This window comes from Tamandua tetradactyla, chromosome 6 (assembly GCF_023851605.1).
Source record: "Tamandua tetradactyla isolate mTamTet1 chromosome 6, mTamTet1.pri, whole genome shotgun sequence".
Lineage (NCBI taxonomy): Eukaryota > Metazoa > Chordata > Mammalia > Pilosa > Myrmecophagidae > Tamandua > Tamandua tetradactyla.
In genome coordinates this window covers 23,547,210-23,572,288 of record NC_135332.1, presented here as the reverse complement: position 1 = coordinate 23,572,288, position 25,079 = coordinate 23,547,210, and the positions used below count along the sequence as shown (strand labels likewise).

The 25,079-nt window shown below is 48.9% G+C and overlaps 1 protein-coding gene across 2 annotated transcripts; it reads left to right on the top strand.

Annotated features, from left to right (window-relative positions):
• The first annotated feature begins 727 nt into the window (after positions 1-727).
• CD300LG (CD300 molecule like family member g) lies at positions 728-24,194 on the top strand. 2 transcript variants are annotated; one of them, XM_077164241.1, is made up of 9 exons: positions 728-844; positions 1,722-2,057; positions 4,513-4,617; positions 5,516-5,594; positions 6,776-6,888; positions 8,978-9,030; positions 11,358-11,489; positions 11,963-13,918; positions 22,716-24,194. In XM_077164241.1, the coding sequence occupies exons 1-8, from the start codon at positions 805-807 to the stop codon at positions 12,074-12,076; spliced, it is 972 nt and encodes a 323-aa protein (XP_077020356.1). In that variant the 5' UTR covers positions 728-804; the 3' UTR covers positions 12,077-13,918; positions 22,716-24,194. The 2 variants fall into 2 exon arrangements, with proteins under 2 accessions (XP_077020356.1, XP_077020355.1); XM_077164240.1 differs by having other exon boundaries at positions 5,330-5,594.
• Positions 24,195-25,079: the final 885 nt, after the last annotated feature.

Here is a 25,079-nt window from a genome sequence, read left to right as displayed (position 1 = left end):
AAGCAAAAAAATTCAACAAATGGTGCTGCAATAGCAGGATACTCACATGGAAAAAGAATGAAATGTGATCTGGCCATAGCATACAAAAAGAAAAAAAGGCAATTAGGGGATTTCCAAGGGGATAGTTATGTAATTGATTGACCCTTAAATTCTTCACTACATAGGATCTTACAAAGCCAGCAGCAAATAGATGTTGTTTAGGCTAGCATACCTGCCCATTTTTCTAGGCTATTCCTACAGATAGAGCTCAGACAATCACTAAAACCTTGCAAAACCTGCAGCTTCGTTGAGACTACTCTGTTCTTTTAGAAAACCCCATCTTTGGCCAGTTTTTATCGTTAGAGAAGTCCTGCCACGTCTCGGGACGCGGGTCGCTCCCAGCAACTCCCAGTCAGATGGCCATTTTATTTTTATTTGACAAGCTAAACTTCAGTTAGAGGTTAGCGAAAGTCAAGGTGCAATTTGTTTTCCCCATCCAAATTCATAAACCCCCTGAATTCTACTCACAGAGCCCCGGGGGTGCACAGAGTGCAGGTTAAGATGCCCTGGGAGGGAAGAAGTGCTTCTGTGGGTTTTCAGAAGAGGAGGGAATGGCCCATGTGGAAAGGTAAGAAAAGGGATTGGCAGAGGCGCCTTCCTCCACCAACCCACCCACCCCCGGCTCCTCCTTCCCACGGCCTCTTGCCCCTCCTCTCATTTCTTTGTCTTATTCTACCGCATCTGGAGGAAGTCAAAGGCAGAGCCTTCCCGGGGTCGGGAGCTCACGCTTGTCGGCGTCTTCACCCTCTGTGCCCAGCACCCGCCATGCAGCTGCTCCTGCTATGGGGCTGCCTCGTGCTCCCAGGTAAGAGGGGATTGGGTCATGGGAAGGACGTGGGGCTCGGTCCCTAGCCCACCCCGTGAGTCTGCAGAGAAGGCACCTCTTGGATCAATGTTTCCTTTGCCCAAAGCACTTTTCCCTTGCCCAGCAGCCTGACCCTCCCTGGCTTCCAGTCACCCCATCTGTGTCCAGCCTCCTCCGCCCTGAGAGGGGCCCCACCTGCTGCTCCTGGTCCCAGGAGAACCCAGGTCTTCACTCCCAACCCGTGGGCTCCAGGCCAGGTATGGCCGGGGCTTTCAGAGGGGCTTTTCCTCTCTCATCTTCATTTTCCTCCTGTACCCTGAACCCGGAGGCAAGGCAAGATGCCCGCCATGGCTGTCCTATTAAACTCTGCGAGCATTTATCTGGCCCTCCACTTTGCCCACTCCCAACAACCCTGAGAGAGAAAGAATTCTTGCATTACATCAATTCACAGGCCTGCTTTTTTTTTTTTTTTTAACCTGTGAACATCTAAAATCAGGACGCACCTTGCAAGTGGTATCAATTGTTCAATTGGTAGTGTTCTTTCTTATGGTAAAGTTATGCTGAGACACATATGTTATCTTCAGTGAAAAACAGGATATGATCATCACCTTTCGATGAGAAAACCCAGAGGCCCAAAGGGGTCAAGCCACTTGCCCGAGGTCACACAGCTGCTAACTGGGGGTGCTGGGATTCAGACTCCCATCAGTCTGAACCCACGCCAGGTGTGGGGAATCAGCAACAGCCCTGCCCCGGGTCCCGCAGAAAGAGTGGGGAGTCCCGGTCCTCACCGGGCTGCCCCCTGCAGCCTGCCTTCCTTCCGTGAACCGGGAGCTTCTGGGCGTGACTCCGGGGCTTGGACCCCCTGCTGTGGTTTCAGGTTATGGAGCCCTGGTGGGCCCGAAGGAGATCAGCGGGTTTGAAGGTGACACCGTGTCCCTGCAGTGCTCCTACGGGGAGGAGCTGAGGGCGCACAGAAAATACTGGTGCAAGAGAGGCGGCCTGCTCTTTCCCCGCTGCTCCGGCACCATCTACGCGGGCCAAGACAGCCCGGAGACGACGGAGGGCAGGGTCTCCATTCGCGACAGTCCCCAGGAGCTCAGGCTCACCGTGACCCTGAGGAACCTCACCCTGCAGGACGCTGGGACTTACTGGTGTGGGGTCAGAAAACTGGGCCTCGACGAGACGCATCTGGTCTCTCTGCTCGTCTTTCCAGGTAACGAATGTCTCTGCTGCCCCCTGGCTGCGGGACAGGGGATGGGACGGGGAGAGAGAGGGGCAAGCCATCAGGGGTGGACCCAGATTCCCCATCACAAAGGGAGTGCAGTACTCGGCCCGGCCCGGCCCGTCTCATCAGATGTCACGAGAGCCCGGCGAGCTCCTGCAGGTGGAGTGCTCAGCAGGGGTTGATGTGTTGGGTGAATGCGCCTCAGCTGTTCTTTCCCTCTTGCTGCCCCAGGCCACACCCCCTAGTAGGTGACAGCAGGACTGGACCCGGCTCTGTCATATGACATATTCAGTGCCTTTCCTCTCTGCCCAGATGTGGGGGAGAAAGACTGCCAGGGCTTGAGGACGAGATGGACAACCCAGGGAATGAAGAAGATTTCCTGGACTCAGAGCAATTTCTGAGGACTCCTCGGCCTGGCCCAGCCATTGCTGTGTCCCAGAGCCGCCCACACCATGGCCTCAGCTCTTGCTCTCCCCAGATCATGAGGACCCTGGGGCTGGGGCAGCACCCTCGAAGTAGGGAGCCTGAAGGAGGGGCCTGTCGGGCTGCAGCCAGGGGCCCGGGGAAGGGGGCCGAGCAGCTCTCTGAGACTGGGCCTGCTGAGCTGGGTAGAAGGAAGGCAGAGGGGGCCAAGGGCATGGCAGCCCCAGTCTTCACGTCCCCAATCCACAGATGGGCACTGAGGTTCCAGGAGACTAAAGGACTTGCCCCAGGTCTCATAGCAGGACGTAGTGGAGCCAGGCTTCAAACACAGGTGGTTTCTGTCTGTAGTGTCTGCTGTTTTCCTCTCCTGGCCCCATAGCTAGGACCCATCTCCCAGGCCCGTCCCCCCCTCTAGATCCTCGTCATCTGCTGGGCCTTATTTGAATTCAGGGAGAAAAGGTAAACTCATCCAAGACCAGCAGCAGCAGATAAAACACACTGACTTAGTTCTCTGTTATTTACAAGTGTCTCTGATCTCTTCCAATTCCCATCAGTATTCAGACCTCAGTTTATCTAGTTGTGATCTATTTTACCTATATTGGAGACTCTTCTTGTTTTCTATGTGTACCTTCGTTGCAATTATTTATTTGCATATGATAGATGCATGATTCTAATATCCCCCCGATTAGACCTTGTTTGCCTCCCTCTAATGACAGTCAGAATATTGAAAGTGAGAGAGACTGAAGGCAGTGATGTGCTGCTAAATGTTTAACAATTGGCAGGGGGGACAGATGGGCTCTGATTTGTCAGGTTTGACAGTTTCTCTGGTAGAAATACTGCAGTGGTCAATTTCCAGCCATCAACACTTTAATGATCACCCCACAAAAGTCTTGATAATTTGACTATCACCTCTTGTAAGCTGGTCTGAGCTGCCTCCAGCACACCGTTAAGTAATGGTGAAATGTTAGAAAACTTCCTAGGAAGATTGGGACAAGACAAGTGTGCCCAATGATCATTTATTTTATTCAGCACTGCCTGGAGGTCCTAGACAAGGAAATGTAAGAAGATAAAATGTGAATATTGGAAAGAGAATGATAACTATTCTTTACTTACAGAAGACTTGGTCATCTACTTAGAAAATCTGACAATAGACTCACCTAGTATTAGAATAGAGGATAGTGGAGAAAGGAGGAAAGACTGGGGGGGACTAGGATGGATGTGGGAAGTTGAGGGAGCCCAGGGGCTCCTGGGGTTTGGCTCCTGCCCACTGCCTTGGCCCTGACCTCGTGTGGGCTCAGAGGCAAGGCATCTGCCCTTGAGGAGTCCCAGTCTCGTGCGGGAGACTCAGAAGACAAGTAATGCTGCAAATCGATTTCCAGCTCTGCTGGGGGCATGCTGTGGGTGCAGAAAGGAGAAAGGGATTTGCTCCTTCTGAGGAAAGTGTCATGGAGGTGTCTTTTGAGCTGGAGGCTGAATACGGGAAGGGCGTCACATTCAGGGGAACAGCATGTCCATGGCAGAGAGGGGGGCAAGAGACTTGCTTAACTGGGAATGGAGAGCAACTCTGTATGGCTGCAGCACCAGATGGGGAAAGAAGTGAAGCTGCCAAGGTGGGTGAAGTCTGCCCTGAAAGCCACATTAGAGAGTTTGAATTTCAGTTTCTAGGCAATGGGGAGCCACTGACTATTCTGAGAAAGGGAGTAATGGCACCCAATGTGTATTTTAGAGAAAACTCTGGCATCAGTGTAAGGATGGCATGGAAGCAGCAGGCTGGGGGGCAGCTGGGGCACAAGGAAAACTAACAGACTGAGCTAAGCTGGCAGCCAAGGGGACAGCAAGGAGGGGAGGCCACCTGCTCAGCCGGATTCTACTGCCCGTGGCTCCTAACTGGCCGAGGGGAATAGATGATGATGCTCTAAGATAGGGGAGAAGAGGGGTGCTGGCTGCTCCCAAGGAGGGAAACTGGTTCAGAGCAATGATTTGGGGCCTCCCCTGAGACCAGCCTCTCCCTCTCCTCCAGGGCCCTGCTGTCCTCCCTCCCCTTCTCTTTCCTTCCAGCCACTTGCTACTACAACAAGCCTCCAGCCCCGGGCCAAAGCCTGGCACACTCAGCCCCCAGAATTGAGTGAGTGAATGATTTTTCTCTCTCCTCTGCCCCTTTTGAAAGAAATAGCCAGCGAAGGCCTACCAGGTGCCGGACACTGTGCCTTATGGTTGTCCAGGTGTCCCCAAGCCTGGGAGCCAGGCCGCACAGCTGAGGAATTGGAGGCTCAGCAGGGTTAGGTCATTGCTCAGGGTCACACAGGAAGCAGCAGAGCCAGGAAGTGGGCACAGCCTGGCCACAGAGGTCACACTGTGCCAGCTCCATGCAGGGTCTGAGGAGAGTGGGAAAGAGTGGGCCTTGTCCTCTGGCCTGTGCCCGCCACCCTGCCCTGGCTCCCTGGCTGCTGGGGGAGACCAAGGCCTTGCTGAGGCGTAGATGGTGGGCGCTGGCCTGGACAGTGACACGAGCACTTGTTTTCCTGGGGAGGGAGGATGTGCCAGGACTGTAGGGTGAGGGAGGAAGGCACCTACGTGGGTGGTCACAGGGGAGGGGCTCCCCCCACACACACACACAACACACAGGCAAAAAGGAGGTAATGTGCACACACTGGTAGGGGCTGGGTCTGACACGTGGTCTGCGCTCTCAAAGTGGCTTTGTCTAGGCTTCTTTCAGCCAGAAATGCTCTGAGAAATCTGTCCTGGGGAAGCTATGGGTCAGGGGTCAAAGGTCAGCTGTCAGGATGCAGGGTTCAAGGGTCAGGGGAGGTGCTGAGGCATTGCTTTTGGACTTGTAGCTTTTCCTGGACTCCACCCAAGAGTCACCACAGCCAAGCAGGGGAAGACAGAGGACAAGGCCTCTCTGTCCACAGGGCCCTCCCTGTCCGTGCACGCAGGAATCTCCCTGCACACAGGAACCTCCCCTGCAGGGACCTCTCCTGACGCAGGGACCTCTCCTGATGCAGCGACCTCTCCTCATGCAGGGGTCACCAACCCAGCCACACAGCTGCACTCCACCCTGGCAAAGGGCATCGGCCGCAGCAGAAGCAGCTCTAAGCCCAGGTGAGTCCCAGGTGACCAAGGTCACTCTCCAGGCTGTTACTTACCAACAGGTGCCTCTGGGCACATGAGAACCTGACACCCCTCCCTGCAGGTGCATACAGCCTCTGATGACCACAGCCTGGGGTGCAGAGGGCAGGCTGGATTTCAGCCCCCATTAACCCTCAGCAGTGAGCAACCTTGAGCAATGAGCAGCCTGCACTTCAGGAAGCAAGCCCTGCTGCCTGGGCTAAACAGGCACCCCACCCCCACCCCCAGCGCAGGGTTCACCCCTCTCCCTGCCCCAGCCTCAGGGGACAGCCACCCCAGTTCAGTAGCTTTCATCTGAACCCTTCACACCGGTCCCTGTGCCGAGCATTAAAACATGGAGCTATTTAAAAAGCGAAAATACCATCCTTACCCAACTGGAGTTCCCAGCCTGAGAATCAGTTTTTGGGGATCCTAATTGTACTCAGTTACTGATACCCAGGGAACCGCTGGAAGGTTCAGATCCAACTGCAAGTGACCCTGAGGTTGGCAGTGGGGGTGGGGGCCCCCTCTGCATCAGACAGGCACCAGATGTGGTCCCCGCTGCCTGCTGAGCTCCTTAGGAGAGGCAGAGCCATGGCTGGGACCCAGAATAAGTACATCTGCACCCCCTGGGCTCCAGGTGAGAACTGACCCGTGTACTGTGTGCTGAGTTCAGAACCCCGTGGCCGGGTGATCCAGTGAGTTGCTTAATCTCTTCAAGTGTCAGTTTCTCCTGTGTGGAATGGGACCAGTCCTACCTAGTTAGACAGTGGTCGTGAAAATTGCTGGCTGACACAAACTCAGTGCTTGGCACATATCACTGTGCTAAGCCCGTTACCCATCCCAACCCATCTAATCCTCACAACAGCCCTCAGAAGTTTTATTATCCCCATTTTACAGAGGAGGTCAGTAACACCCTGGCAGGGTAAGTCACAAGTGCAAGGCTACCCATCCAGGAGGGAGTGGAGCCAGGGCTTGAACCAAGCAGCCTGAGCTAATTGAATAAACTAATGCATGTGGAGGGCCAACAGCAGCAAATGCTCCACCGAGCTTTGCTGGGTTGGCTCTGACTTCAGTCTAGGGTTGGCTTTCTCAGCCCCATACCTGGGACCCCAAAAGGATACAGACCGGCTTATCTGGTGACAGCCATAAGGCTCCTCCCATCTCACCCTCAGGGTGTCAGTCCCGGTGATCCGCATCCTGGCCCCCGTCCTGGTGCTGCTGGCCCTGCTGCTGGCCACGGTCCTGGCCACCCTTGGCAGCCACTTGCTCCGCAGGAGGAAGGAAGGTGAGCAGAGGGGGCGAGGGGCAGGACCCTCACTGGGACTTGCAGGCCCCCATCCCCATTGACTCCCCGTGATCCCTTGTGGGCCTCCGTGTGTCCATCTGAGATGTGGGCATCGGGGGCCCTGCACCTCCTTTCTGAGGGGGCCACAAGGCAGTCAGGATTAGGGAAAAAAACATGCCAGAGTGGAGGTGGGAGAAAGGGGAGCCCTTGATTGCTCATTCTGTCTGGGCTCATCAGTCACCTCTGTCCCTATTGGCCCCAGTGGATCCATCTTCGGTCCCTGCAGGCCCAGCCCCTTGGGTGGGAACTGACTGCCAAGGGCGACACTGGACTGAGCACTTGACCTTGCGCGGGATGGACATTGTGGCCCCAGGTCTACGGTGTCTCTAGAGGTGGTCAGTCCCTTTCCTAGGCTGGGGTTCAAATCCCAGCCCTGCCCCTTTTCAGCTGTGTGACCTTGGACAAGTCACTTAACTTCCCTGAGCCTCAGTTTCCTCAGCTCACAGATACATATGGACAATAGACTTAGAATGCAGGCCACAAATGAAATAAAAATTTTTCTAGTAGCCACATTAATTAAAGTAAAAAGAAACAGATGAAGTTAATTTTAGTATAGTTTATTCCATCCTATATATCCAGAACATTACAATTTCAACATGGAATCTATATAAAAATATTAATGGTACACAGTCTACATTCATTTTTTTTATATACTGAGTCTCTAAAGTCTGGTGTGTGTGTTACACTAACAGCACCACCCAATTCGGCGTGGTCACATTTCCCGGGCTTGATGACATGTGGCTCGAGGCTCCCATTTTGGACATTATGGATTAAGAGGAATAACTGGAATAATGGAAATTAGAGCCAGCACATGCCAGACCCTGTCCTGAGGCTTTATGTTGTTTATCTCATTTAATTTCCTCTGCACTGTGGAGTCAAGACTACTTCCATTTTATAGGGGTGGAAACTGAGGCACAGAGAGGTGAGGCAGCTTGCCTAGTGTTGCACAGCTAGGAAGTGGTGGAGCCAGAAGGACGTGTGGGAAAGTACTTAGTAAATTGGCAAGCGGCCGCCTTCATTGGAGCCCTGAACTGCTTCCTGACTTCTCCCCTGTGTGGCCCCAGGAAGAGACCTACGCACCAGCTGGACTCAGGCCTAAGAACTCTGACCGTGGAGGGCCTGGCCTGTTCTAGGCCCCAGAGAAAGGCCTGTTTTTTGTTCTGCTGCCCCGAGCACAAGTCCACCTGCCTGCCGTGGCCGCCGCACCTCTCTGTGGCCCTGGGGGTCTCAGTGTGGCTGCAGCCCCTCAGGGCTGGTCACCCACAGGCCCACTCCTTGGCCTCCCTGAAGGGTTGGTTTCTTGGAGCGAAGCCATCGACCAGGTGCTTAGGTGGCTGCTGACCTTTCTGCTCTGGCTGAGCCCCTCCTGAGTATCACCATGTGGCCTCCACGGGGGTCAGCAGCAGACCCTCGCCCAGGCCCCCCTGGGCTTTCCCTACCATGTAACCCGAAGCGCTCCCGCTCGACCTCCCGCTCGACCCCCGGGCACAGCAGATAGGGGTGGGATCCAGAGGTCCAGAGCCGTGGGCCCATCGGCCTTGCCCACATGAGGTACCCTCAGGAGTCGGAGAGGGAACCTGCAGGGTAGGCATGCTCAGAGCCACTTCCCCTCTTGTCCCTCAAAGTGTGGGTCCCAACTAGCTATGGCAGCATGCCCTGAGAGCCTGTTACAAATGCAGATTCTCAGGTCCTAATCCCAGACCTATTGAATTAGAATCCACCCTCAGTGAGACTTCCAGGGGCCTTATGTGCACCTTAGGGTTTGAGAAGCATGGCCTTGGCACACAGAATCACTTCCCCAGCCAGTTTCTGTCCTACATGAGGGGATCTCAACGGCACTCACTTTAGAAGACCCCATCATTCCCAAGGGGCTGAGCTGGCAGGGGCTTTTCTGCCCAACCTGTCCTGCCAACTCCCTCCGGGAAGCCCCACTTCCAGGTGCAAGGGGTCATTCCACCTCCCTGGGAGCAGCTGCAGGCTACTCCTGCCTACTCCTTACTTTAAGGTGCTCCTCCTGGGTCTCTTTCAGTTCAGCTGGCCGCAGGGACTGAGAAGAAGGAGAAGGTGGACTTCTCATGCTTGGTAAGGAAGGAGGCTGGCTGAAGCCCAAGCTCAGATCCCCTTGGGGCTGGAAGGCAGCATCCCGAGGCCCTGACTTCATGCCTTCTTATCTGATCCTCCATGTCTAACCTGGAGCCAGGGTCTGCTCCCCACTCTGAGGAGTTGTGTGAGGGTGAGAGCACTCCAAGGTGCTGGCCAGACAGAGTGCCCACCCACCTCTGATTTCCCACTGGGCGCTGGGGGTGGGGGGATGGGGGACAGGGATGTGGTCACAGACAGCTGTTGAGCGCCCAGCCCTCTTCCCCAAGAGGCAGCGTTCTTCTAAGTTTGCTGCAAATCCCCTGAACACCCGGTGGGAGGTGGGGTGGGGCCTGGGTCCCAGCCCCTGGCTGCAAACATCACCCCAGGGATTCCAGCAGCACACCAGAGCGTCACAACTACGGAGTCCAGTCTGATTTTGCAGGTGAGGAACCTGAGGCCCAGAGAGAGGAAAAGTCTTGCCCGCAGTCATACAGCCAGCCAAGGCCCAAATGGAGGGCAGGAAGTCCCCCAACTGCTGTCCCTCCTCTTTCCAGAACACCCCAGGTGCCTTCCTTGGTTCCGAGACCAAGACGGCGGGGCAGCCCTGGGACCCATGCAGAGGGAGGCACTCTGGGGAACCAGGCAGAGGAAATGGAGGTCCCTGCACCCACCTTCCTGGAGAGGGGAACCTGCCCCCAGGCCCCCTGCCCCCACCCCTTCTCTCCCATCCCAGCTCCTACGGAGAGGGCTGCAGAATCCCACCTCAGAAAACAGAACCCTGGCCCCCGCCCCCAGCCCTCTCCCCGCAGCTAACTGAGATGTCTCCATTCTGAGTACCACGGTTACAGAGCAGGAAAGGGGGACTGTCACCCCCTTCTTTCCTGGCGCCAGGGAGGACAAAGGATTCAGGCCCGACCCCCCTCACCCAGGGAGGGGCTGCGGTGGGAATGGGGTGTCGGACTCGGCTTAGGAAGCAGCTGTTGTTGTCTCAGGAAGCTCATCAAGGCCAAAGGTGGCGGCGGGGAGTGAGGGAGAAGTCACGGCTGGGAGGGCAGGGCTGCCACTGGCCGCCTTTGGAACACCACCACCTGGCCCTGCGTCCTGGGCACACAGGGCTCACTCTGCCAACCTCTGGAAGAGGAACTGGAGCGTGAGGACACAACCACTGTCCCCTTGGGGGAGGCGAGAAAGGGCCGGCACCAGCCACGGTCTTCCACGCTGCTGGCTCCATGCCCGCACTGGGAAAGGCTGCTCATCTCCCTGGTGGACATAACTCTACCTGTCCCTGGGCCTGCTGACCTGGGAGAGGACAGGAAAGGACCAGCAGGCTGGGGGCTCAGGGACTTGGGGTGCAGGGGAGGGGTGGGCAGGCCTTGTTAGAGGAAGGATGGAGCAGATCTCCCAAGCCGCAGAGGGTAGAGGCCCAAGCCCTGCAAACATGACCAGCTCAGAGCTCTGGTATATGGAATGAACTTGGACCCTGGGGTTACTCCCAGTTCTTCCACTTGCCAGCTGTGTGGCCTCAAGCAAGATACATCTCTCCAAGCTTTGGTTTCCCTATTTCACGGGGTCACAGTTAGGAACGAGTGAGACTAGATACCCTGTAGGTGCCCAGTACATGGAGGCTTCTTTGTTTGGCCTCAGGCCCTCAAGGGGCTACCTTGGGAGACCCAGCTGGGACCTTGGCCAGCTCCAGCCTCTGCTCTGAAGGTCGCTGCCCTTGCATTTAGATAGGGGATGGGGGCGGGAAGACCTGCGTTCCTGGCCTAAAGACACATGTGAGCTGCCAGGCCCCGCGAGGGGCCTCCAGGCTGACTGGGGACCTCCTGCCTCTCCGCCCTGGGCCTCACACTCCTCCGCTGGACTGTGATCGCTTAAGGATTTTTCCCTGAATTATTTGATGAGCTTCACTATCTCTGAGCCTATTAAAAAGGCAAAAAGTCAGGTTAGATAACACCCCTGCCTTACCCCCCAAAAAAGGTAGCAGCCCGTGGTTTCTTTCTGCTTATAGAAACAGCAGTAAAGAAAACAAATTAATCATTCCAGGGGTTCCCATTTGTTGAGTGCTAAGATGGTATCATGACTATTCATTATAACCCCAAGAGAAAAATTATCACCCCCATTTCACAGCTGAGGAAACTGAGTCCCTGAGAGGTTGACTGGCTTTGCCCAAGGAACACAGTGACAGGGGCCCTGGGAGAACCGGGGCTGCAGCCAGGGACTCTGAGTCCCGCTGTGCTCGTGGCCCCCCGCCCCACCCCTGCTGCCCCTCTCGCAGGCCAGCCATCTGCCCAAAACGGGCTGTGCTGACCCAGTCTCTGTTCCAGCCCCCGGAGAACAGGTGGGTCCCGGAGCATGCGGTGGTCAACCTCGCTGGGACGGCAGCACCCACCGGGCCTCAAGTCAGCCCCGAGCCACCCGCCAACCCCGGCACGGATCAGATCCACGGCCTCGGCCAGGTGTGGGCCCAGGGCCACCTTCCCAAGCTCCCCTCTGACAATGCAGGGAAGTGGGGGTGGGCTGTCCCCGCAGCATCCGCTCCCCAAGATACGCCACCACCCCCCCCACACACACACACACATCCGCCTTCCTAGCCCATCATAACCACCCGCCATTTCTCCTGGGAAGCGGGCTCCTGACCTCACATCCTCTTCCTCCCGATCCAGAGAATTCTAGCCTAGCTCGTGGGGAGTCACCGGCTGCCAGGATTCCCACCTCGGCCATAGGAATCAGGCCTGAGGCGCTGAGGCTGCTTTTCCAGCCCGGCCGGTGGACTCGGCGGGTGGGAAGAGTCGTGGATGGAAGCCCGAGGGTCGGGGAGGGGGGGGCAGAGGTGTTGGTTCCTGAGCCCCCACAGAGGCCCAGGACTTATGGAAAAGGCTGGGGTGCACCCAGCATCCACCTCAAGAACCACTCCATGTTTTCTTTACAGACCTCGGAGGAAGGAGAGGCCCTTCGCCAGGATCCCCCAGGGAACAGGATCCTGGAGCCGCCCGCGGACGTGTGCGGGGACGAGCTGCGCTTCCCCAAGTCCACCTCGGTCTAGCCCCGGGGCGCGCTCCCGCTGCAGCTGCCCCGGCATCCACCCAGACCCGGGGCCCTCCGCACCCTCCCCAGCCCGGGCCGCCCTCCCGCCTGCCCCCCTCGGCCAGACCTGGAAGCGCCTTCACCCCTAGAGCCTGGCAGGGGTCGCCCCACAGCCCCCCACCCCACCCCGAGGCTGCTCACCCGGGGCCAGGCTGCAGTTTGTACCGTCTCAGGAAAGCCCTGGATCCCGGGTGCTCAGCGACACCCTCACCCTCCTCCCCACCCACCTGCTCCCTCCTTCCCCTCCTCAGATCCTGCAGGCCTGGTGCTGGAGGAGGAAACACCCTGGGCTTGGATCGGGTTCAGTTTTCCCGCACCCCAGGCCTGCAGGGGGGTCGCACAGGACCCAGGAGATGACCGGGTGAAACTGTCGAATCTGCTCCCCTGAGGAAGGGAGGGGGCCTGGAGCGCTTAGAGCAGAAGAGCAGCTGTTTTTTTTTTCTTTTTCTTTTTCTGTTTTAAAATACGAACTGGAGGGTTGCTCAGTGTAGAGAATGTAGAAAGATGTAATAAAAAGAAAGAAAACAAAGTTTTCACACAGAAAGTCCTACCACTACCCAAGAGAATGATTATTTCATTTTGTTATATCTCCTTTTTATCATTTTTTTCTCTACATAATTTTTTGGTGTTCTTTAACAGAGTAATTATTTTGTATATACAAGCTTATATATTGCTTTTTCCACTTAATTATACCGTAAGTCTTCCCCCATGTTATTGCAAACCTTTTATAAATAAAATGCTTACCAGCTGGGTAATATTTCATCCTGCTGTTACGTCTCCATTTAACTGATTCTCCATCACTAGACATTTAGTTTGTTTCTACTTTTGCTCTTATAAATAACCAACAGTGAGTCTTTGCATACAGCTTTTCTGCATTTTGGAGACTTCCTTAGGAAGGATCTGCATTACGTGGAAACGCCCAGTCATAGGGTGCGAACACTTTTGAAGCTACTGATACCCATTGCTAAACAGCCTTCTAAATGATACTAATTTCTCTCCCACCAGGCCTTTCAATCAGCGTTTCTCAAAGCCTTCTCCAGCCTCTGCACCGGTCCCTGAGGGGCAGGAGCCCAGGGTGCTCTCTGAAGACCCCTCAAACCCGCTCAGGGATGCCCCTGAGGTTGGGAGGGCCTGGGGAGCTGAGGTGGAGGCAGACCCTGTCTGAAGAAAACAGGGAAGCCCCTCCAGAGGGCAGCACCTGGGAGGCAGTGTGCACCGCTTACTTTCTCCAGGTGGAGAGGGAGCCCCTGGGTTAGCGGAGGGGTTGTGCAGCAAGTTTCAGGGGGTCTCAGAGAGACCCCAAAAGTTCATCCAAAGCAGACTCCTCTCGTCCTGAAAACCCGTTGGCTGGAGGCTGGTTTGACTGGGGCTGCCCTGGAGGGAACCTCTGGTCCTCTCGGTCTGTCATCTGCTGCTGCCAGAGCTTTCTGGGGACCAGAAGGTGGTCCACCTGGCCACGGCACCCCTACCCTTGCCCATTCTCTGACCACATCCTGACTGAACAGACTGATGTCTTTAGTGAGGCAGAGCTAGGATGGCATCTGTGAAATGCCAGGCGTCACTTGACTTACCAGACTCTCAAACTTCATTCACTGGTGCCCACACCCTCCCCTGACATCCCAGCACCACCTCAGCATCGGCCCCAGCTCTGCCCTCCCAGCCAGGGGAAAAGGACCACTCCCTTGCCAGCCACCACTGTGCAACCCCCTATTTTGTATAGAATTGGTAATATTTCTTCCTTTTACGTTTGGTAGAATTCATCAGTGAAGACATCTGGACCTGGAGTTTTCTTCGTGAGAAGGTACAAGCTGAATATTGTTAGTTGCTATCTTACATGGACAATATTTATTTCGATTTACCTGCTTTTTATCAAGTTATTTGATCACTGTTCATTCTTATATTTCAGATTTTCTTTTTTTTTTTACTCTTCAATTTTTTTAATCTTTTTTTTTTTTGGTATGGGCAGGCACTGGGAATCAAACCCGGGTCTCAGGCATGGCAGGCAGGAACTCTGCCACTGAGTTACCATGGCCCACCCATTAACTGTTCATTTTGATATAGTTTCAAACTTACAGGACAGTTACAAAACTAATACAAAACCCATACAAAGAGCTCCATGTATATATATACACATATACATCCTCTCAGAAACCAAAGTCTATCAGTTTTAACATTTTGCCACATTTGCCATATCATTCTATCGATCCATCAATCTATCAGTCCTTCTGTTTATTGATCCATCTGTCTATCTTTCTATCAATCCATTTTCTGAACACTTGAGTATGAGATGTATACATCATGCTCCTTGCACACTTAACACGGCAGGTACATTTCCTGAGAACAAGGACGTCCACTTAGGAGCTGTTATTAAGTTCAAGAAATTCAGCACTGACATAAGCTTACAGTCTACAATCCAATTTTTTTCATAATGTCTCCAAAATGTTCTTGGGGTCTTTTCTCCTCCATTATTAGATCCTGTCCAGGATTGCGTATTACATTTTATTGTCATTGTCTCTTTAGTAGCTCATTCTTTTTTTGTTAGGTTTTTATTGTGGGAACATATATACAACATAAACTTTCCCATCTCAAAATTCCCAAGCAAACCATTCAGTGGGATTACTCATATTTACACTGTTGTGGTATCCTTACCACCTTTCCTTACTAAAACTTTCTTATCTCCCAAAACAGAAACCCTACATCCGATATGCATTAACTTCCCATGCCCTCTGCTCCTCTCACCGCCCCCCAGCCCCTGCCACTCCTGGCAACCTCTACTCTAACTTCTGACTCTCTGAGCTGGCGTATTCTCTGATTTTTCTTTTGTAGTTGCTGTATCAGTCAGGGTTCTCTAGAGAAACAGACCAACAGGAGACATTTGTAAATATGAGATCTGTACAGGTGTCTCACACAACCGTGGGAATGCAACAGTCCAAAATCTGTAGGGCAGGCTGTGAAGCTTTCAACGCCAATGAAGGGTCTCAACAGCTCCACAGGAAAGGCTCCCTGGCTGAAGAAGCAGCGAAAATTCTCTTTTCCTCCTTAAAAGTCTTCAACTGATTGGATCAAATCAGGCAGATTGGATTATCTTGTCTGTGGGCCTTGCGCCCTCCGTTGACCGTAGATGTGATCAGCCACAGCTGCTGTCAACTGAATGATGATTTTATCAACCAGCCACGAAATACCCTTGCAACAATGGTCAGGCCAGCGCTCGCCTGATCAGACCACTGGCATCACCACCTGGCCAAATTGACACCAGAACCCAACTATCACATTGAGATGGGGCTTACGTTTAACATCCTAAATCTAGAACATTCTCATTGCTTAGTTACCAACTTAACTTCAATGGTATACATAAACTAGTTTCCTATCCCATCTGCCCCCCACCCTTATATAGCTCCTGTCACAAAGTACATGCTCATACATTATGAATTCCACACCACTGATTTACCATTATATTTTATGCACTTGTCTTTTAGATCCTATAGAAAGTAAAAAGTGGAGTTAAAACCAAAATACAATAGTATTGGCATTTATATTTACTCGGGTCATTACCCTCCCCAGAGACCTTTATTTCTTCTGGCGTCTTTGATCTCTTGTCAATTGTCTTTTCCTTTCAACCTGCAGAACTCTCTTTAGCATCTCTCATAGGTCTTGTCTACTAGTGACACACTCCCTCGGCTTTATTTATCTGGGAAATGTCTTAATCTCTCCCCCATTTTTGAAAGACAGTTTTGCCAAATATAGAATTCTTGGATGGCGACTGATTTTTGCTAAAATGTGTTATCCCACTGCCTTCTTGCCTCCGTGGTTTCCAACGAGAAAATGGCATTTAATCCACAGTGGGTGCATGGGTGGGCTTTGTGCTGAGCCACTGAGGGGACAGAGGAGGGCCCAGCCCCTGGAACCAAAGATCCTATTTTTCTTAGGTAGCCTTTTTTCTTGATTCCACACTCACCCTGTTATCGCGGTCCTTTAACTGTTTTCTGGAGCTGTGAGAAAGAAATTTATGCCAGTTCTTGCTGCTTGTTCCTCAGATTTTCTTTTAAGAGCATTTTCCTTTGTCGTTTAGAAATTCTGTTGGTAATAAACTGTTTTTATCTGCAAATCTCTTTACTTCGTTGGCATTCTTCAGTTTTGCTAGGTATACAGTTCTAGATTGACCATCGTTTTCTCTCAGCATTCTGAAGATCTTATCGCTCTGTCTTCTAACATTCATTGTTGGTTATTGAGAAATCTCTTGTCAGACTAATTGTCGCTTGTTTGAAGGTGCCCTGATTTTTCTCTTAGACTGCTCTTAAAATATTTTCCTTGTCTTGTTCTGCAGTTTCATAACTGGCTGTGCACTTTTTATTTTTCTTGTTTGGTGTGAATTGTGATTCTCAGATATGTGAATTTATGGTTTTCATCAGTTCTTCCTGGAAAATTCTATTCAAATATTATCCATACTTCATTCTTTCTAATCACAGACTGGGATCAAAGTTTTTTACACTACTTACGGCTGCCATGTCTCTTAACCCCTGTTTCATATTTTCCTTCTCCTTATCTCTCTCTTCGGCTTTCTGAATAATTTCTTCAGCTCTGTCGTCTAGCTTAGTGTTTATCAAATTTAAATATGTCTATGAATCACCAGGAGATCTTATTAAAGTGCAGATTCTTGTTCAGTAGGTCTGGATGGGCCCTAGTTTTCTGTATTTCTATCAAGCTCCCAGGGCTGGCGGAGCTGCTGAACTAAGGACCATACCTTAGGGAACAATGTTCTGGGTCACCAATCTTTTTCAACTGTATTTAATGTCCTGTTAAACCCAACAAATCCGTTGTGTTTTGTTGTTGTTGTTGTTGTCTTATTTAATCCTTGTATTTAACCTTTCTGAAACTTCTTTCAAATCTGCCTGGTCACTTTATATAGTGTCTTGTTGCTTATTCATTTTTTGTAATGCCATCTTTTATTTCATTAAACATTTTACGTGTACGTAGTTATTTTACATTTTATATATAACATCTGAAGTCCCTAGAGATATAAATATGTTGTTGTTTATGTTAAATATCACTCATGGTTTATTTCTTTGTGTTTTGTGATCTCACATGTCAGCTCATGTTTGGCTGATCTTAATCTGTGGGAAATCTGGGGGCTAAAATTGAGGATCTCTTCCTCCAGAGAAGATTTGCATTTGCTTCCGTCAGGGTCCAGGAGAAGATACCAACATGGGACTACTTTAGCTCCTTCCAGAGTCCCCAGCTTATGAGAACCTCAGGTTACTTTACCTCACCGTTGATCTTATATTTAACTTTGCAAATGTGATGCTAATATTGGTCTTTGCCCTAGGGTAAACTTTTCCTTTCCAGTCACTATGCCAGAGAGGGTTATTTTGTTTTATTTTGTGGCCAGTGGGAGATTTTCCTTACTTCCCACAAGCCCAACAATGCAACAAAAATGATTTTTATAGTATCTCATTGTTTGAAAGTACAAGGTACTTGTTCACTACTCTGTCTGAAATAGAACGCTCAGCTCTTATTTCCCAGGCACCACATAAGCCCTTTAGATTTTTGTATGACTCTAGGGAAAGGAAGGAGCTCTTCAAAACAGAACTGAGATTGATTTCATGTCTTTTCACTCTGATGAGCAGCGGCTCAGGGAAAGATTTTATTCAATTGCGAAAAGTAATAGGGTATTTCTCACACCAGTGTGTGCTGGGATAAAATTCACAACCACCCCATCAGAATAAAGGTTAATCCCTTAAATTAAATATACTTATCTTAATGATAAACTTTCTGCACTGTTCTTTTTTTTTTTTTAAACATGACAACATACAAAGACAAATATTCTTACATATGATCATTTCATTTTTGGTATATAATCAATAACTCACAATATCAGCACATAGCTTCATATTCATCACCATCATCATTTCTTAGAACATTTGCATCAATTCAAAAAAAGAAATAAAAATAAAAAAGAAAAAAACTCATGCATACCATACCCCTTACCCATCCCTCTCATTGACTGCTCATATTTCCATCTACCCAATATATTTTAGCCTTTGTTTCCCCTATTTTTTTCTATACCCCTTACCACTTCCTTTCATTGATCACTAGCATTTCAATCTACTAAATTTATTTTAACATTTGTTCCCCCTATTATTTATTTATTTTTAATCCATATGTTTTCCTGCTCTGACTATACCGTAGACAAAAGGAGCATCAGACACAAGGTTTTAACATCACACAGTCACATTGTGAAAGCTATATCATTATACAATCATCTTCAAGAAACATGGCTACTGGAACACAGCTCTACATTTTCAGGCACTTCCCTCCAGCCTCTCCCACATACCTCAACTAAAAAGTGATGTCTATATGATGCGTAAGAACAACCTCCAGGATAACCCCTCAACTCCGTTTGAAATTTCCCAGCCACTGACACTCCATTTCGTCTCATTTCTCTCTTCTCTCCCTTGGTCCAGAAGGCTCCCTCAATCCCTTGATACTGAGTCCCAGCTCATTCTAGGATTTCTGTCCCACGTTGCCAGGAAGGTCCACACCCCTGGGTGTCACGTCCCATGTAGGGACAGGGAAGGCAATGAGCTCACCCACCGCACCGGCCAAGAGAGAGAGAGGCCACATCCCAGCAACGAAAGAGGTTCTCTGGGGGTGACTCTCAGACCTAATTCCAAGTAGGCCCATGGGGATAAGCCCCATATGAACAAACCCCAAGACTGAGGGCTCAGCCCATTGCTTTGGTTGTCTCCACTGCTTGTGAGAACACCAGGAATTCTCCAAATGGGGAAGTTGAATTTTCCCCCTTTCTCACCATTCCCCCAAAGGGACTCCACGAATACCCCTTTATTCACTGTTCAAATCACTCTGGGATCGAGTGATCTGATCAGTGAGTGGAAAAGTATTTGCAAAGTCCCTTTCGGGGAATGGTGAGAATGGGGAGAAATTCAATTTCCCCAAGTTGAATTTTTGATATTCTCACAAGCAGTGCGGACAACCAAAGCTATAGGTTGAGCCCCCAGTCTTGGGGGTTGTTCATATGAAACTTAACTCCACAAAGGATAGGTCGAGTCTACTTAAAATTTAGGCCTAAGAGTCACCCCCAAGAGAGCCTCTTTTGTTGTTCAGATGTGGCTTCTCTCTCCAGCCAACGTAACAAGGAAACTCACCACCTTCCCCCTGTCTACGTGGGACATGACTCCCAGGGGTGTGGACCTTCCTGGCAACGTGGGACAGAAATCCTAGAATGAGCTGAGACTCAGCATCAAGGGATTCAGAAAAACCCTAGAATGAGCTGAAACTGAGCATCAAGGGATTGAGAAAACCTTCTCAACCAAAAGGGGGAAGAGTGAAATGAGACAAAGTGTCAGTGGCTGAGAGATTCCAAACAGAGTCGAGAGGTTATCCTGGAGGTTATTCTTACGCATTGAGTAGATATTACCTTGTTATTCAAGATTTAAGGGAGAGGCTGGAGGGAACTGCCTGAAAATGTAGAGCTGTGTTCCAGTAGCCATGTTTCTTGAAGATGACTGAATAATGATATAGCTTTCACAATGTGACTGTGAGATTGTGAAAACCTTGTGTCTGATGCTCTTTTTATCTACCTTGTCAACAGACGAGTAGAATATATGGAATAAAAATAAATAATAGGGGGAACAAATGTTAAAATAAATCTAGTTTGAAATGCTAGTGATCAGTGAAAGCGAGGGATGAGGGGTATGGTAGGTATAATCTTTTTTTTTTCTGTTTTCATTTTATTTCTTTTTCTGAATGGATGCAAATGTTCTAAGAAATGATGAATATGCAACTAAGTGATGATATTGTGAATTACTGATTATCTATGTTAATTTTTATTTCATTTGTTAATTTTTTTAATTAATAAATAAATTTAGTTTGAAATGCTAGTGATCAATGAAAGGGAGGGGTAAGGGGTATGGTATGTATAATTTTTTTTTTCTGTTTTCGTTTTATTTTTCTGGTGTCTTTTTATTTCTTTTTCTAAATTGATTCAAATGTTCTAAGAAATAAATGATCATGATGATATGTGATGATATTGTAAATTACTGATTATATATGGATTATATAAGTAGAATGGAATGATCATAAAAAAATCACTCTGGGATCAATCAGGGCAACACTATGGACAAACCTACAAAATCCCATGCCCCACTCAAGGTTCCATGTACTTATGGTATTCAACTAAACTGTCCACATAAGTTATAGTAGGACATGCACTAGTCAAAATACAAAGTTTGTACCAAATAAACATTTTTTGCTGTAGTCTCACACATAATTCAGTTTCAAAATATGAATTACCATCTATTTTCAACACCCTGCAATGTTGACATTCCTTTGTCCTTCTTCATGCAAAAACATTTTTTAATGTGTACATTTAGTCACTATCATTGTACACTCTGGGCATTCCTAGATTATACCATCTCAGTCTTTATCATCTGTCTTTCCTTCTGTTTTCATTTGTGCCCCCAGCCTTCCTCCCTCTATCATTCTCACATTCAGCTTCATTCAGTGTCCTAACATTACTGTATTACCATTATGTGGTATTCTCCTGCACTGTTCTTAATGTTTTTCTTTTAGATGAATTGGTCCACAGATGGGCATTTGGGTACCATCTCGTCCCCAACCCCACAGAGTACGAGGGAAGATTTATGGGGAAATGAAAAGATCTGTTTCTGGAGGATAGACAAAGGTCTGGAAAAAAGAAAAAAAGGCAGGGGAGGAGCTTAAACATTTAGATAGGTTTGTGAAACTGCCAGGCACTTGGGAAAGTGAAACGAGAGAGACGACAGATAGAAGTGACATCAGGAGGCTGCCTGCGCTGCACCTTCTCCTTGTTTGGCAGGGGTGATGGCCACGGGCGCACCTGAAGCCTCGCACACCTGGCACACCTGGTTCCTGATGCAGATCAAACACGGGGTTCTCTGCCTGAAGCATGTAATAGTTCATCTATGACACCGGAGTTTCAAAAGGGAGAAAGAGCTCATTGCTACGCAAAGCAAAGAGAACGGATGGTCTATCAGCCTAAAATCTGTCTCTCTGAACTGCACTAACTCTGAAAGTTTTATAGTATCAAAAGGTGGGCTAGTTGTAGGATAATGCATATAATGGCTTGAGATGATGTTAGAGATGATCTAGTTACTCAGAATGCGCAGACTGATGACATGCTTAGTCTCAGAATTATGTAAGAAAATGGTGGCCTTAACATGATGATGGACATGACTTTTAGTGTTATAATGAGGTACAGGTCCCTTATAGGTCACAATTTAACTACTGAGCATGTCAGGTGGGCCAATGTTGGTTAGATCTAGCTTTGTCTAGTAAGATAGTTTAGGAATTGGGGTGGACTAGTTTGGGCCTGACTCAAGTTCCTTCATTAATAAACATTAAGGGGTTGTTTTTGCGATCATAAGACTCTAAAGTTTAAAACAGGATAAAAGGGTACAAGCGGTACTAGACATGAAATTTTTACAATCACAAGATAAAGATTATATAGTTATATAATGATCATCAAAGATCAAAGCAGCTGTGTTACAGTAATTTCGGGTAATTCCTTTTGGCTGCTCTACAATATACTAAAGTAAGAAAAAGGCATCTATATGATTCAGTCATCATTAAGTCTTTAACTCTTAATTTCTTGGTTAGATTTCCATAGTATATTGTGGACGGTCTTCTTTGAGGACATAGGTTGTTCCCACGAGTTGAGCTCCTGCTGCCTGAGAGCTGTCCTTTTTCAAGTGGGTCCTGTAAACTGCTCTGATCATATCTTCTGGCAATTCTCCATAGACTCTCCCTCAGGCTCAGGCTTGTTTTGCAATCTCTTTTCTCCTTGATTCCTTAGCAGAAAATCATTTCCTAACTCCTTCATGACGACAGTTTGACAATGGCTATCAATCTATTATTTCATAACTATTCCAGTCACTAACGAAATTACTAAGTACTTTGAAACATCCATCTAGCCGACAGCAGAGATGAAGAGATGCCAGGGATGGCACTGGAGCAGGGAGGTGGGGGAGGGGTTCTGTGGATTTCCTTGTGGGTCCCACAGAGGAGGGTGTTTACATTAGGGAGTGTTTACTGAATTATAGATGTCCGCTCATTTCTCAAGAAACAATTCTTTCATTTTTCTTCTGCCTATTCTGTATCTTCTTTTAGAGATACATTGCACCTTTATATTTTATATTCATAATTACCCAAGGGTGATTAATTTTTGATATACTAATGCATTCCCATTATACATAATTACATGGCTCTACTTGAAAATCTCTCCCTGTCCCTAGTTTTCCTCCTCCTTCCCAGACTCCCATGCACCCATCCAGAGGTAAATACTGTTAGCAAGTGTTAAGTGTCTCCTTCCAGGCTTTTCTCAGTGTGTTCACACGTCCATGTGTACATACTCACGTGTATTTTATCACCCAAATGGGGTCACCTTGCTTTCTGACATAGTCATTCAATATGTCCTCACTATGAATTTTATTTGCTATTGTAAGGTAAGTTAATCACTACTCCATAAACCTCCAATAATTGGTACCCAACCCACCACTCCTCATAATTCCTAACCTGATTCATGCACTCCATTCACTTTTCAGGGAAAGAAGGCAACCATCACTGACTGCTTCAGATGCCCATCAAGTTCTCTGCATGTCAGGACCACAGCTTTCACATGTTCATCACATGTTCCAACTTGCATCATGTGCATTGCCAAGTCTACCCTGAGACAAACCTGTGACAGATGCTTCATGCATGACAAACTTCCCACATGCAAGGGACAGAGATATGCGTCATGAATGAAATGGGCATATGAACAAATATATCTTCATTAATTTAGTCCCATACTTTTATCGGGTGCCTGCTGTGTGTCAGGTGTTATATTAAACACTGGAGACAAAGGTGTATAAGATCGAGTCCCTTCCCTCAAGACAGGTAGTCTAGAGAGGGAAACAGCCAGGGGCAGGAGACTGTGGTCAGAGCAACACACCCTGGAAAGTGCCCCAAGCCGACCAGCAGTGCTCAGGGCAGGTTTCCAGGACCATGACAATTCTAGGACTTTCCCCTATAGCCTAAAGCAGCTTAGTCAAAATTAAAGATGTCTTGGTGCAGTGACTCTCTGGACAGCACCTCTCCATCCCCAGATGATAAGCAGCTCAAGGAAAGAAGCCAGATCTTACAAATTTTTGTGTTCCGCATGCCAAATAATTTGCCTTTACAATGTTTTGCTTTCCGGGGTGCCCTCAGGCTAGACTGGAGTTTTTGAACCATGTGGCCCAAAGGGGATGAGGGTGGAAAAGTGAGTGGGGGGCACTGCTAAAGAAGGGTAAAGACTTATCCTACAACCAAATGGAAGCATGTGAATGCTCCTTTTTCTTCCAGAAAGCAGCCCATCCCCACCTCCACCCCACCAATGCAAGCCTGCAGTGTTGGTAAGCATCTGATGACCTTTCCCTCCCCCCACCCCCACCCCAACTCTCCCTTGGTTCAAACAGTAAGACTTCATAGTGTGATCACTTCCTGGTGGAACAACCTATGACAGCTGTAATCAAATCCTCTCAAGGACGATGAATTGTCCAAAATAATCTGCCAGGCCTGTCTTCCTTACAAAATCAGTCTTCATACTGAAGTCAGTTCCACTTAAGATGCTTTCAGCTGCCAATTTAAAAGTCCTGCGGCAATGCAATTGTGTTTCTATAACTATTAGGGACCTACAAATATGATTTTAATCTCTCACGTTTTGTTCTTTTAAAAGTTCTGGTTACATGACAAACTCTGGGATGTGTCTTATAACTACTTGTTGAAGAGTGCTTTGAAAACTATTGCTTTTTTCTTTCTTTGCTTTGTATATGTGTTATATTACACAATTTAAAAAGTTAAAAAAACAGTTCTGGTTAATGGGTGCATGGGTAGCTCAGTGGTAGAACGCATGCCCTCCATGCAGGAGACCCAGGTTCAATTCCCGGACCATGCACCCTGGAAAAAAACAAAAGTTCTGGTTAAGCACAAGTGGACATTTCATAACATGATGTAAAATTGTAATCCATAGATTTTGCTTCTTTGAAAAAGTTCCTTTTAAAAATCTTTTCCCTTTATATTTTACATATATTTGTGTGTATATGTGTATTTCTATTTCTAGAATAAATTAGAAAATAATGGAGGCTAGTTGGAGAACACATTAGTCTGAGTAGCGCTGCCTGGCCGACTGGCACATGGGAAACCAGCCTGGAAGGAGACCTGAGTACATGGAGACACAGGCCAGGGTTCTGAATGGAGAGACTGACCATTGTCAAGTAGAAATTCTTCCCAAATTAATGTACTAACTTAATGCAATGCCCATCAAGATGCCAATAGAAACAGGGAGAATTTGGAGTTTACCTTCTAGAATAAATTAGAAAACATGACAAAGAAAAAAAAATCAGTGAAGTGGTTGGAAACTTTCCTAATTAGTAGGTAAAACATATACATTTTTAAAATAATTGAAACTGTGATGATGATAACTAGGCTAGATAAATCCATCAGTGGAACAAGTTAGATATCCTCCTGCTGGCCCATACGGCCTGTGGTCACCACCAAATCCAGCCCTGAGGGAGGTGGGGTTGGGTCCTGGGACGCCAGGGTGAGCTCAGATCTACAGACACCCTAACCACCAGAGTCCCTAGGTGTCTTGAGGAGCTGATTCTGGGTGTGGCCATGTTTCCCACCCTCTCCCTCACGGATACCCCTTTTTACCCCCATGTTCCTGCTCCATCAGTGCCTTCTTGCCCCAGCCTCCCCCACCCAGCTCCTAGTTAATCGCCTCTATCTGTGGGAGGCAGCATGGGGAGAACGCGGCGGGTCCTGAGGTCTGGCCCCGGCTCTGACGATGACCCTGTGACAGTGATCAACCCCTTTCACCTCTTTAGGTCTTTTTTCCCAACTATATATATGTTAATAATCCATTCTGCCCTATTTATCACATGCTA

Coding starts and splice junctions, on each gene's coding strand:
- CD300LG (XM_077164240.1), top strand. CDS start 805: ATGCAGCTGCTCCTGCTATGGGGCTGCCTCGTGCTCCCAG. Junction 4,618..5,329: donor CACTCAGCCCCCAGAATTGA/GTGAGTGAATGA, acceptor TTGGACTTGTAG/CTTTTCCTGGACTCCACCCA. Junction 5,595..6,775: donor AGAAGCAGCTCTAAGCCCAG/GTGAGTCCCAGG, acceptor TCTCACCCTCAG/GGTGTCAGTCCCGGTGATCC.